We start from the raw sequence: 14,725 nt of genomic DNA on the forward strand, positions 1-14,725 counted from the left end.
AAAAGCCTACTAGTCCATGCCCATTGTGCCAGCAAATGGGCCATTGGAAATCCGATTGTCCTCACCCAGGGGACGACAGACTCGCAACGCCCCCACGTGGCGAGGCTTCACCCCGATTGAACTCTGCCTTCCAACTGCTGGAGATGGAGGATGACGAGTGACGAGGCCCAGACTCAGTAACTCCAGTGACCCATGCTGAGCCCAGGGTAAAACTCCAGGTAGCGGGTAAGTCCATCTCCTTTCTGTTGGACTCGGGGGCTACCTATTCCGTCCTGCCGAGCTATTCCAGCCCCACCACGCCGTCCTCCGTTTCGGTCATGGGCATAAATGTCACCCCCTCCGTTCACCCATGCACACCGGTACTCACCTGCTGCCTGGAAGGCTTCCACTTCTCCCACTCCTTCCTAGTCATCCCCTCCTGCCCCGTCCCCCGTTGGGCCGAGACATCCTCAATAAATTAGAAGCCTCAGCCACCTCCCTATCCGCCTTACAAAGGCAGATCAACTCCCTAGCACAGGTCACTCTACAAAACCGACGAGCCCTAGATCTCCTGACAGCAGAAAAAGGGGGAACATGCCTGTTCCTGAGGGAGGAATGTTGCTACTACCTCAATGAATCAGGCCTTAGTTGAAACCAATATAGAACACCTAAAGGAAATCCAAAAACCTCTATCCGCCCGCCCAGGATCCTCAGACCCCCTAACCTCCTGGTGGCAATCACCCCTCCTAACTTGGCTCCTCACCGTAGTCACCCCACTAGTTGCTATCTGTATACTTATGCTCTTACCTTGTTTTCTCCGTTTCGTACAAAAACAAATTCATGAAGTTTCCCAGGTGGTCCAGCCATATTCCCACATTCCAACCTCAGACCCCACATACCATGACGTCGCCCTTACACCCGCAGGAAGCAACCAGATCAGATCCGTCGCCCATTATCACCAATAAGAGGTTGGAATGTTAGGATGTCCTTGGAACCACAGTAGAGGGGACGGCCATCTTGCCAGCGCAACGCAATGAAAAGCCCCCAGCAGCGCACCAGAATGAATTGGAGGTCAACCAATCACCGAGCGACAGCACGACCTGACGTGAAAAAGGCCCACCTGGACCTAAACCCGGAACCACTGCAGCTTAAAAACCCCACCCCACCACACCTGGGGGAGACTTCCCTGACTTCTCTCTCTCTCTCTCTCTCTCTCTCTCTCTCTCTCTCTCTCGATGAGTCACGGAACCTCGCCCAAGACCTTAGTTCCCAAATAAAGCCTTTGACTGCTAAAATTTTTTAGCCTCTGACTCCTATCTTTACCCTGCCTTACGCCTGACTCTAACAATGACCTGAGCCGAACTCAGACACTCAACTGCCTGAGCCATCCAGGTGCTCCTATTTTTATTTTTGAAAGAGAGAGAGCATGAGCAGGGAAGGTGCTGAGAGAGAGGAGAGAATGAATCTTAAGTAGGCTCTGCACTGTCAGCGTGGAGCCAGACATGGGGCTACAATCTGTGAATCGTGAGATCATGACTTGAGTGGAAAACAAGAGTTGGATGCTCTACCAACTGAGCCACCCAGACACCTCAACTTTTGTAAGTTAAATTCTACAAATTTACAACCAGAATGGTGTGGATATAATCTCTTTTGCTGTGTCCAGCAATGGACCTTTTTTTTTCCTCAATGCTTTCAGCCTGTTCTTGTTTGATTTCATTGTTGGAATATGAGAAAGTGATTCTTTTTAAAAAATTTTAATTAATTCCTTTTTAACTCTTTTTTAATGTTTATTTATTTTTGAGAGAGAGAGACAGAGTGAGAGCAGGGGAGGGTCAGAGAGAGAGGGAGACAGAGAATCCGAAGCAGACTCCAGGCTCTGAGCTGTCAGCACAGAGCCCAATGCAGAGCTTGAACTCATGAACTGTGAGATCATGACCTGAGCTAAAGTCGAACACTTAACTGACTGAAGCCACCCAGGCGCCCCTACAGATTGATTCTTACATGTTAACATCATTCTAATTAATTATGTAGTAAATTTAGCAATGCCAACTCTGCTACAAATATTGATAAGAATTGCAGAGAAGATAGGGGTCGCTGGACCCAGGATAAACTTATAACTCAGTATAAGCCTGTTTTGTGTAGGATGGAAAGAGTTGTGTAAGAAGGGTTTACGGTCCTTGTGTTCTTGAAGTCTTGGAGATAACAAATACTCTGCAGAGAGGGGAGAAGGAGAAAGAGGGAGCTTTCAGACTGCTTCTTGGCTTACTCTGTCATGTAGAAAAAGATAAGTGCCCAGGAGCCCTCAAAATATAGACAGACTAAGTAGATGGTCACCAAGGGTACATCAGGAGATCAACAGTAATTTTTAGGACTTGGTGATATGGTTATATGTAATAAATGTGTTTGAGTGATTGCTTGAAGGCATAAGGAATGTAAATGGAGGTGTTAGCGACAAAACCTGGAATAAAAAAAGTGTATTCATTTAATGGCCTTCTCTCTGTCCCTTTTTATTTTTGGACCGTAATCTCTCCTACCTCTATTTTCAGGTGACTCGCTGTTATCAGCTCAACTACATTGCCCAAAGGGACTGTGGTGGGCACTTTATGCAGATTAGTAGGAGAAGAATTACCTATTTCTTTTGATTCTGAATTCAAGCTGAGTTTGAAAAGAAAAATAGGGGCGCCTGGGTGGCTCAGTCGGTTAAGCGTCCGACTTCAGCTCAGGTCACGATCTCACGGTCTGTGAGTTCGAGCCCCGCATCGGGCTCTGGGCTGATGATGGCCCAGAGCCTGGAGCCTGCTTCCGATTCTGTGTCTCCCTCTCTCTCTGCCCCTCCCCTGTTCATGCTCTGCCTCTCTCTGTCTCAAAAATAAATAAACGTTAAAAAAAAAAAAAAAGAAAAGAAAAATAGGTTTCACACCAAGGACCCTGAGCAGTTGGGAGATCATACCCCCACCTCCCCAACCCTAATTCTGCCTGAAAAATCAAAGCCTGCCTCTCTCCCTCCCTCCTTCCCTTTTTCCCTTTTATTAATAGTTTGTTATTTATTTATATGAGTGTATGTGATACTTATGAGGAACTTTCTACAATAAAGAATTATATTAAGAATAAAGTGGGAATGCTGAGGTATTTTAGCAATCAAGCTAATAATTCTGACTTTTCATGTAATTAGCTAGTCTTACCACATACCTCACCACTCAGAAGTGGCTGGCCTAATTGAAAGACAGAATATCTTACTGAAGACTGAGTTACAATGCCAGTTGGGAGATACACCCTGACTGATGAGACTTTGTTAGTAGAAATTAACATGTGCTTCAAATCAGAGAAGTTTGTGTTACTTTATGTGTTACTGTCTTTCACATAGCCAGAATCCATGGGTCCTGGAATCAAAAGGTAGATGTGGGAGTGGCTTTTGTCACTATTGCAGCTAACAACCCACTATCAGACTTTGATATTCCCATCTTGGCAAGTTTATGCTATGTATATTTGGAGAACTTAGTCTTTTTTTTTTTTTTTAATTTTTTTTTTTCAACGTTTATTTATTTTTGGGACAGAGAGAGACAGAGCATGAACGGGGGAGGGGCAGAGAGAGAGGGAGACACAGAATCGGAAACAGGCTCCAGGCTCTGAGCCATCAGCCCAGAGCCCGACGCGGGGCTCGAACTCACGGACCGCGAGATCGTGACCTGGCTGAAGTCGGACGCTTAACCGACTGCGCCACCCAGGCGCCCCTGGAGAACTTAGTCTTAAGAGATGAATTCTTCTGCCAGGAGACAAAAAAATTGCTCTACTCAATGGATGATAAAAGTAACTTCTGGACATTTTGAGCTCAGTCATTGAACCAACATGAAGAAAAGTATCTCTTGGCTGAAGTGGTTTATCCTGATTAAGAAGATATTGGGTTGCTTCTACACAACGGAAGCAAGAAAAACTATGTTTGAAGCCTCTTAGTAATTTCATGCCCCATGGTAAAGTTTAATGGAAAACTACAGCCACCCAAACCAAATTGGCTGAGGTGGGGGAAATATAGGGTAGAGATTCATGAAGGAAGCCACAGATATCAATTATAGCCTTGTAGCTAATTACAGAAGCAAAGTTCTAGTACTTTGAAAAATGGAAGTATAATTAACATGTCAGATTAGTTTCATATGTACAACATATGGATTCAACAATTCTATACATCATTCAAAGCTCACCATGTGAAGTGTAGTCAAAGTCATAGTATTTTCCATATTTTGTATTTGCTTGTTGTCTATGTGGGCTTATTTGTATGTGTGACACCTTTCCTTCTACTCTCCTTCTCACTTTCATTTTAATATACAAGTTATTGGAAATTAACTTCACATTTTAGCGTATCGGTAACAGAATATTTTAGAGGGGCTCTAAATCTGAAGTTATTAATATCATCAGTGGTGGCACAATTGTAACCAGGCATCTCATTTCGAGGAAGGGGTGAGAAATTATCACTTGCTAAGAAGGATAGCAGTATCTTGAAGGAGGTAAAAATATTGAGTTGTTTTCTTGTTATATGTGTTTCAAATATGTGTAGAAGGTTACATATAGAAGCTGAGTAGTCAAAGGGGTGAGATCGATTTATTGACTCTCAGCTTCAATTCATCTTTTGGTTGCTCTTAAAAATAGAGTTGGGCCCTTCAAATATTTTCTTTGCCAGTTGGCACAACGTTAGATTTTTTTTTCAGTAGAGAGTGCAGGGAAAGAGATTTGCCTCCTGGTCTGTGTTCCCTCTGGCAAGCTCCTGCAGCATGGGGGCGTCTCCAGGGACCAGCCCATGCCAGCACCCGCACCAGCTTCCTGCAGGGAAGTCAGTGTTCATCAGCACCCAGGGGATAGCAGCTTCCCTTAGCACCCCCATTTTTAGGTGGGTTTGTAGAAGAGTGCCTCCCATAAGACATGTTCTTGTGAACGTCTTTTCCCAGCATTCCAAAGGATGGCTTTCTGGCATGTCCTAAAGGGTAGATATCCAGCAAGTTCCACTGTTACAGCACCATAATGACTTCTCTGCCATCCAGTGAGCCACAAGTGTGTCTTCTCCAAAGTTTGAGTCTCAGCCCTGGAGTGGATGGGAACCTCTTTCTGCATATTGTATCCCAGTCGTGGGAGCAGTGGCTACACTTTATATCCCCTATTCCTGTAGGATTCCTCTTTCCTTCCTACTAGCCATTCCCTTTTTACTCCAATATTCCGTTGTAGTTAATAATTCTTTTAAGTTTCCCCTAGTCAATTTATTGTGCAGTTTCTCTCTCCTGAATGGACCACTTTTGTTCATTCACCAGGACACTCAAGCAGCTGGAGAGCATCCCCCATTTTCTCTTCCCCAACTCTGCCTGAGACGTCAAAGCAGATTTGACTTCTTTATTGTTTTATATGATTATTATGTAAATATGAGAAACTTTCTATGATAAAGGATTATATAAAGAGGAGTTTGGAAATACCATATGAGTTATGTGAGTTATCAGTGAACGTAATTTCAGTTTTTCACATTTTGTCCATATTTGACACAAAATTTCATTATACCACAGAAGTGAATTCTAATCAACTTTTGACAACGTTTTACTTTAGCTTAAAACACAAATGGGTATTCATTCACTAATGAGAATGTGTCTGCAGATTGTAATTCCAAATCACCTTCTTCTGTGTAATTTCCTTATTACATCCTTATTTCTGATTTTTTTCTGTCTTTAAAATAGGATGGGAAGGCAAAGATAGTTTTAAAACAGTCTGAAGACAGAATACTCCATTTACCTGAGCAGGATTTCATGTGTCCCTTTCCAGTCACCACCCCCCCCCGAATACAATGATTACTATTGGTATCACCATAGATTAATTTACCTGTTTAGAACTTTAAATCAGGGAAATCATATGGTAGGGACTCTTTTATACCTGGTTTCTTTCATTAAACATGATTCACCCATGTTCTTGTGTGTATCATTCATAGTCATTCTATACTTTCTACTCTGAGTATCCTATTATATGAATATATCACAATTTGTTTATCCATTCATCTGTATCCACCACTGGCTGGACACAAGATCTATTAAGGATGAAATCTTTAATTCCATTCATAAAGTTTCAAGGAACAGACTACCCTCACATTTTATATTCTGTTGGTGAAAGAGTAGGATGTGTCTCTAAAATATTTTAGCCAATGGAGCACCTGGGTGGCTCAGTCGGTTAAGCATCAGCTTTGGCTCAGGTCATGATCTTGTGGTCTGTGGGTTCGGGTCGGGCTCTGTGCTGACAGCTCAGAGCCTGGAGCCTGCTTTGGATTCTGTGTCCCTGTCCCCCTCTCTGCCAGCCCCCATTCGTGCTCTGACTCACTCTGTCTCTCAAAAATAAATAAATGTTAAAAAATTTAAAAAAAAATTCTAGCCAAAACATATATCTTACATACCTTTATTTAAAGACCCGTGTCTGGGCACCTGGCAGATTCAGTTGGTGGAGTATGCAACTCTTGATCGTGGGGCTGTAAGTTCAAGGCCTGTGTTAGGGGTACAGATTACTTAAAAAAAAAGACCCATGTCTAACATTCATTTTGGTATTTAATATGCCACTACTTTTGCCAATAAAAACCTAATATCCATCATGCTCTGTTATTTAGCAATGTTTCAGGTATTGCTCAAGACATGGATAGCTGAATCGTAGTTTCCTGTGCCATGGCTTTCCATCACAATGCAAGCTGATACCCCCTCTGCAAATTGTTTTCTTGATGAGGGCCATTGCCTCTCTGTAGAGTTGAAGCTTAATTTAAGTGGCACACATATATGATATCTTATTGTCTGTGTTGAAAAAGTTTTAAGGTAAATGGTACATCCTAACACTTTGATATACATTTGACCCTTAAGCAACGTGGGGAAGAAGGGAGTGTGTGGCTGCTGTCCCCGTGCACAGCATCCCTGCCCTTCCCTCTGCCTGGAGTCATTTTCATTTACTAGCCTCACGGCTTATTCCTTCACTTTTCCTAGTTTCAGCACCTTGAGAAACATGTAAATAAAGAAGAATGTTCAGAAGGGCTTATTGTTGTATTATATTTCATAATAAAAAAGTCAACACTTAACACTTCATCAATAGAAGAAGGGATGTATAAATGGTGGTATATTCATAACATGGAAAACAACGCGACAGAAGGATGTATGTGTGTTAACATAATAAGACATCCAAGATTTATTATTGAGTTTAGTTTCCTTCTTTCTTTTTGAAAAAATGTTTATTTATTTTTGAGAGAGTGCAAGTGGGAGAGGGGCAGAGGATCTGAAGTGGGCTCTGCACTGATAGCAGTGAGCCCAAGGTGGGGCTTGAACTCATGAATTGAAGATCATGACTTGAGCCGAAGCTGGATGCTCTACCAACTGAGACACCCAGTACCCAAGGTTCTTTCTGTTTATTTTTTATTTATTTTTTACTTTTTAAAAAGTTTTTTAAATGTTTTATTTATTTTTGAGACAGAGAGAGACAGAGCATGAACAGGGGAGGGGCAGAGAGAGAGGGAGACACAGAATCCGAAGCAGGCTCCAGGCTCCAAGCTGTCAGCACAGAGCCTGATGCGGGACTGGAACTCACAGACTGCGAGATCCTGACCTGAGCCAAAGTTGGATGCTTAACTGACTGAGCCACCCAGGCGCCCCAGTTCTTTCTGTTTTTAAGAGAGAGCAAGAAAGTGGGGGAGAAGGGCAGAGTGTGTGTGTGAGAGAGAAAGTCTTAGGCAGACTCCATGCTCAGCATGGAGCTTGAAATGGGGATGGGTCCTAAGATCATGACCTGAGCTGAAATAAAGAGTTGGACGCTCAATCGACTGAGCCATCCAGACACCCCTATTATTGAGGTTATAAAGTTACAGAAAGATATGCACAATATATGTCATTTTGTATTAAAAGCCTGTAAATAAAACTACACTTATAGTTTCTGTGGATTCATGTATTGGTACATGTGTGTAAATCTACAGTAAAACACCTGGAAGCATCAAGTCAAATTGGTGAATAATAAAAAGGTAAGAATTGAGAGTTGTAGTCAAAGGGGATTTTAGTCCTTATGTAATGTTTCATTCCTGTAGTAATTCACATATTCATGAAATCTCTTTTTTGAGAGAGGGAGAGGGTGCAAGTGAGCTGGGGGCAGAAAGAGAGAGAGAGAGACAGAGACAGAGACAGAAGGAGAGAGAGAGGAGGGAGACAGGGAGAGAGAAGCAGAGCCTGCTCAAAGTGGGGCAAATGCTACCTGATGCGGGGCTGGAACTCAGAAACTGTGAGATCATGACCTGAGCCAGAGTCAGATGCTTAATGACTGAGCCACCCAGGTGCCCATGAATTCTTGTTCTTAATATTAATAACAATAAGGTAACAACTAATAACCTATAAAGGTTTATATTTTCCTCCATTCCTCTCATCAAAAAGGAGGAAAATAGAGAATAATCGCCTTCTTCATAAACTTTGTCCAACCACCCCACATGTAAGTATTTCTTTTTAGTTCATACTCCTCTTAGGGTCCTATTCTTTGACTCTACTCTAGTTATGTGTATTTTGTCTTCCCCAGTAGATTGGAATCTACTGTCTCATCCCTTTTACATATTCCTAACACCTGGTGAATTCCCTCATTTATGGTAAAACTTCAGCAAATGTTTATGCAAGTCTTTTGAGCCATGTAAAACAAATCAAATAACAGAAGATGAGAATTGCCAAATTATTTTATGACATTGACCTCCATTAAATTCCATTTTAAAAGTAGGATTTGGGGGCGCCTGGGTGGCTCAGTCGGTTAAGCGGCCGACTTCGGCTCAGGTCATGATCTCGCGGATCGTGAGTTCAAGCCCCGCGTCGGGCTCTGTGCTGACAACTCAGAGCCTGGAGCCTGTTTCAGGTTCTGTGTCTCCCTCTCTCTGACCCTCCCCCGTTCATGCTCTGTCTCTGTCTCAAAAATAAATAAACGTTAAAAAAAAAATTAAAAAAAAAAAAGTAGGATTTGGTTCACTTTTAATAGCCAGTCAGTCTAAGCAGTTACTTTGTTTTCTGATCATCTGCTTCATCAGGAAGCATAGAATGAATGGGGCTGGAGGTGGGTGCCTGCTGAATTGCGTGGTCTGAAGTGGTCTTTGTGGACTGTGTTGGGCCACTAGGGGGCACTCTAGGCTTTACAAAAAAAAACAACAAGATTTTTTTTTTTTTTTTTCTGATGGTAGAAGAGACAAGAACAGAAAACATGTAAGTCAATCAAATTATAGATAGCAAAGGTGGGGAGGGGGAAGGCGCAAACGTGCTTGTGTAAAGTTGACCTCAGGTGTTCAGTTCTGCTATTCCATATAAACTTCAAGAGGTTGTAGGCTATATCTCTATACACCACTGTGGGGGTGATTCTCTGAGCATAGTATGGAAATAATATTTCTGGGCACGCATGAGGTAGCTCAACAGAAAATGTCCCATGATGTGTTTACAATTTTCAAATTGTTTTGAGTAAAATCCTCCCAAACCACTGACTTAGAAATTATTTCAGTATTATACCTTTTCATATATCTTGGCTGGGAATGGAAGGAAGAAGAATGGAGAGAAGAAAACAGAATAAAAATAAGGAGAAAAATCAAAGGAAAGGGAGATGACAGAATTTACTCTGACCAGTACTGTTTGGCCTGCCCAGAATCAGCTTTGTGGGTAAGCAAGGTGCCCATGATTTGCACAGGAAAGGTAGAGAGGTGGAAATTAAATCAGGGTAGACATTATGCAGACATCCTATTTTTTACCAACCAAATTCTGGTTGGAATCATTGTCTTTTTTTAAAAAAGGTTATTTACTTATTTTGAGAGAGAGAGAGAGAGAGAGAGAGAGAGAGAGAGGAAACAGGACAGGGGCAGAGGAAGAGGGAGAGAAAGAATCCCAACCAAGCAGGCTCCACGCTCAGTGAGAAGCCCCACACTGGTCTTGAGCTCACAAATCATGAGATCATGACCTGACTCAAAATCAAGAGTCAGATGCTTAACCGACTGAGCCACCCAGTGCCCCTTGGAATCATTTTCCGTGGAGGTGGTGACTATATGTCTTGGATTCTAGATCTCTCTGATTTCAAGAAATTGTATTTGCTTCTGCAATACAAAATGCATGCTATCAGCTAGTTTTCCTTTGTCAGATTTTTCTTATAACTGAATTCTCACATTGTCCAACTATGCAATTTGGGAAATGGGGTCACTCTTCTCTATGATTTCCAAGGTTCTGTGTAACTCACTGAGACACTGACTCTTCTAGAAATATCATTCACCTTTCCTCAGTCACTAACCTACAAATTTCTCACATAACATGTTTTAAGAAAAAAAAAAGCCCTTATGAGTGCATATATTGGAAATACCGTCCCTACCTCCCTGCAACGTTGACAAGCACAGTTTTGGACAGATTACTCTGCAGTCTCCCTGGGCCGCTGTGGGTGGAGTCTCAGTCCCGGGACTGACAGGGTTCAGGTGTGATTGGTGCTCAGTGATTCTGGAGGGACGTGGTGACTGTTGACAATACAAACTTCTGCGGACCCAAGACTCTACACTCTTCAGAGTAGGGGTGAAGGCACATCAGCGACCAGACAAGGAGTCATGAAGAGACAGCGGGGAGCCCTGCTGGGGCTTCTGTGGCTGCAGGTTTGCTGTGAGTGGGGGCGTCCCAGACGGGGGCTGGGGAGGTTCACAGCCCGCAGTGGAGGGGGAGCTGGCACAGAGCTCCTGCAGGGTCTACACCCTCAGCAGGTGTTCCCAGGAATACTTTATGGGTTTGAAAACTGCCTCAGTGGCTCTGCAGTGACTTCTTTTGTGTTTGGTTTTGTCTTTCCAAGCAGGGGTGAGAGGGATGGACGTGGAGCAGACACCTGCAGCCCTGAGCCTCCAGGAGGAAGCCAGCTCTACCCTGAGGTGCAATTTTTCCAGCTCGGTGACCAATGTGCAGTGGTTCCGACAGAACCCCGGGGGCGGCGGCCTCACCCGGCTGTTTTACATCGCTTCAGGGATGAAGCAGGATGGGAGGTTGAACTGCACGGTGAACACTAAGGACCGGCACAGCAGCCTGCACATCAGGGCCTCCCAGCAGGAAGACTCAGCCACCTATCTGTGTGCGGTGGAGGCACAGTGCTCCCTGCTGCTCTGCAGCCTGTCCCCAAACTGCAGCTGGGCTCCCAGCCCAGCCTCCTCCACCAGGAAGCCTTCCTTGTGCAGCTGCATTTGCACAGCGTGCTTGGGACCATCTGGGGCTTTGCAGGCTCAAAGCTGGTGGCGGTAAATCTTGCCAATAAATTGTTTCAAAATGAAAGTGTGTGTGTGCACATTGCATAAAGCATATCGGAGGGATGTTAGTTCTTAAAATGTTTAGAATCTCTGGTTTTGGAACTTGCTGCCACATGGGAAAGCAAAGATCCGTAGGCTTTGAAATAGAAATTTAAGATAAAGATAAGAGCTTCAATGGAGAAGAATAACATTTTCATATGAAGTTTGAACTTATCCAATGAACCCATTATTAACACAGAAGATAATTTGAAATTAATTTTCTTGTAACTTAAGATGTAGTAAGATGCATAGACCAGCATTCTGAATTATATACAAATCATGAAGTCACTTTTTAGTTTCATACACACCTTTCAAAAGTTACAGAAAACGTTAGAGAAAACAATAAAATTCTGCTGTGTAAATTTACATTTAAAATTAAATTCAGATTTACATGAAACTGAATGGTATTCAGAGTTAAATAATATATAGAGAAATTTTTCCCCTAGAAGCATCAGCTCTAGATTTACGTTATTTATATTTCAACTAATTTATCATATATCTATGCTTTTTTGTCATAGCATGTAAAATACTTTTTAAGGTCTGTAATATCAGTTGCAACGACAGAAATATTCTTCTCAAAATTAAAAATTATCAGAAATTCTGTCTGTAGCATTATAGTTACCAACAATGATACTGCTTTCAATTATATTGATTAAAGTGAAGTTACTAAGAGTATAAATTTTGAGAACCTAATAAATTAATTTGGAGTAAAGCAAGGCAGAAAAATATTATTATTGTCAAGATATTACACTACCAAAGTATTATTCTATTTTTAGTGTTTGATATATTTAATAGTTTTGATATATTTATTATATTAACCTATTTTAATAGATTAATATACATTGGATTCTTTTTTTAATGTTTATATTGAGAGAGAGAGAGTGAATGGGAGATGGATAAAAGGATAGAGAGAGAGAGAAAGAATGAGAGAGAATCCCAGGCAGGCTCCACGCTCAATTTTGAGCCTAACTTGGGGCTCAATCTCACCACTGTGAGATCATGACTTGAGCCAAAATCAGAGACAGAGGCTTAACCAACTGAGCCACCCAGGCTCCCCATGCATTTGAGTCTTAAGAAATAGAAATATTTTTGGTTTTTGGGTATCTTACAATACACTTTCATACATTTTATATTATAAGAGACAAAATAACTTTATAGCAATATGTAGCTACCATTTACTGTGTTTTTAAATATCAATTAAGAGTAGTTTCATTGGGGAAGAAAAAGTATTGGGATACCATCCCACTACACAGATCCACTTCCAAGATGTGAAGATAATGCTGCAATATACTTTAACTGAAAATATTAATCTTGTGACAAATGTGATTGATATTATTTAAATTAAAAAAATATACTACCACAATATTATTGTATATTGTATTTGTATTATGGAAACTTTTTTTCTTTTTTTTTTTTAATTTTTTTTTTAACGTTTATTTATTTTTGAGACAGAGAGAGACAGAGCATGAACAGGGGAGGGGCAGAGAGAGAGGGAGACACAGAATCGGAAACAGGCTCCAGGCTCTGAGCCATCAGCCCAGAGCCCGACGCAGGGCTCGAACTCATGGACCGCGAGATCGTGACCTGAGCTGAAGTCAGACGCTTAACCCACTGAGCCACCCAGGCGCCCCTGGAAACTTTTTTTATTTAGCAGATTTTCTAACAATGTTTTTGCATATTGTAAATTTATGTTTTTGCTTATGTATTATTATAAGTTCTATTGTGTTTTATAAGTAGAAAGATTTTTAAAAATATTTACTTATTTTGGAAGAGAGTGAAAAAGAGAGCATAAGTGGGGGGAGGAGCAGAGGGAGAGGGAGAGAGAGAGAGAGAGGGAGAGAATCCCAAACAGGCTCCATGACCAGCACAGAGCCCAATCAGGGTGCAATTTGGGGCTGCATCCTTCAACCGTGAGGTCATGACCTGAGCCCAAATCAAGATGCTTAACTGACTCAGCTACCCAGGCACCCTTGAGCCACCAAGGCACCCTGATAAGCAAGAAGATTTTTTTAAAGAGAGCTTTCTTTATATTTTATTACATAATGTAATACTTTTTCCTGTTTTTGAAACATGGGGCCACAAATTTTCTGTTTCATTGTGTGCCACCAATTACATAGCCAGCTCTGCCTGGGAAGTTTGAACACCCAAGTTAAACTGGAATAAGGGAACTAGAAGCCAGAAAGCAATCAGGCTGTATGAGAAAGTATTTGTTGCTTTACATACGTGTGAGTAAGCTCATCCACTATGGAGCCAACCCCATCTCACTGCCTATGGTAAATTAAAGAAATATATTTTTTTAATGTTTATTATTTTTTAGAGAGAGAGAGAGAGGCAGAGAGCAAGCAGGGAAGGGGCAGAGAGAGAGGAAGACACAGAATCGGAAGCAGGCTCCAAGCTCTGAGCTGTCAGCACAGAGCCTGATGTGGGGCTCAAACTCACAGACTGCGAGATCATGACCTGAGCTGTAGTCGGCCGCCCAACTGACTGATCCACCCAGGCGCCCCTGCCTGTGGTAAATTTTATACAGAGTGAGTAAAGTTCCATTTTATTCCATTTTTTCCTACAGATTGAGATCCTCCCTGAACTGTCTTTGGTCTCCCAGAAGAAAAGAAAACCCAGAGAGGATCTTATCCTGAAGACTCTGTCTCTGTTTCTGATGAGGCCCTAGGATTGGTTAGGAGCAACCTCAGACCCACAAGATCACATGTGGTTGTGGAAATGGGCTTGGGGTTCCACAACGTAGGCCATTTCTCCCCATTCTCACACCGGTCCACATGGCTCACAGCCAGTCCTCAAAATATTTGCTTTGTTACATAGTATAAAAGAAATTTAGAGCTGGCAGAGTCCTTAGAAAGGCTTTAGTCCACTTCATTTTACAAAACAGAGGCTGTATCCAAGATGACACTATGGAACAATTAGGTGGTCAATAAGCTGGGAAAGAAACTGGGTTTCCTCACTTCCTCTTTGGCATTCTCGCCCCTGCCTCCTTGCTGCAGGGCCATCCTGCTGGGTAAAGAGATTGTGTCTAATGCAAGCCCAGCCACTTAGATCTCTGCAGTTTGGGTCTGGGAGAGCCGTGGTCCAATCAGTTTAATCGCCTGAATGGAGAGTTGCAATTTGTATAAATGTCTGACACCTTGGGCAGGAAAGAGGACTCAGGCTGAACCACTGTTATTCTACCAGCAAACTCATCTCCCACTCACTGGTTTCCGGAAGAGGAAGCCAAAGGTGTTGGTGTCATGCTAACATCTACATGTAACTCTAAGGACTTTCCTAAAAATAGCAGATATATGTATATCCCAGGTGGACATCTCTTGAAGGCAAGAGGTGAATATAGAGCATTATTAATACATTGTTATGAAATGTAATCACTGCTATCGGGAGACTACGGGGGAACATTGTCCTCATGCAGCTGGCCATCCATGAAGGTATTAGAAAAAGCCTTTC

General features: G+C 42.3%; 1 gene segment (V, D, J or C); it reads left to right on the plus strand.

Annotated features, from left to right (window-relative positions):
- Window positions 1-10,454: 10,454 nt before the first annotated feature.
- LOC124508785 (T cell receptor alpha variable 22-like) lies at window positions 10,455-11,295 on the plus strand. The segment is given in 2 exon segments: window positions 10,455-10,610; window positions 10,798-11,295. Coding segments are annotated over 2 exon segments (489 nt in total).
- The last annotated feature ends 3,430 nt before the right edge of the window (window positions 11,296-14,725 follow it).

Source organism: Lynx rufus, unplaced genomic scaffold (genome assembly GCF_022079265.1).
Source record: "Lynx rufus isolate CCGP_SWC_20201006 ecotype Redwood Valley unplaced genomic scaffold, mLynRuf1.p SCAF_13, whole genome shotgun sequence".
Classification (NCBI taxonomy): domain Eukaryota; kingdom Metazoa; phylum Chordata; class Mammalia; order Carnivora; family Felidae; genus Lynx; species Lynx rufus.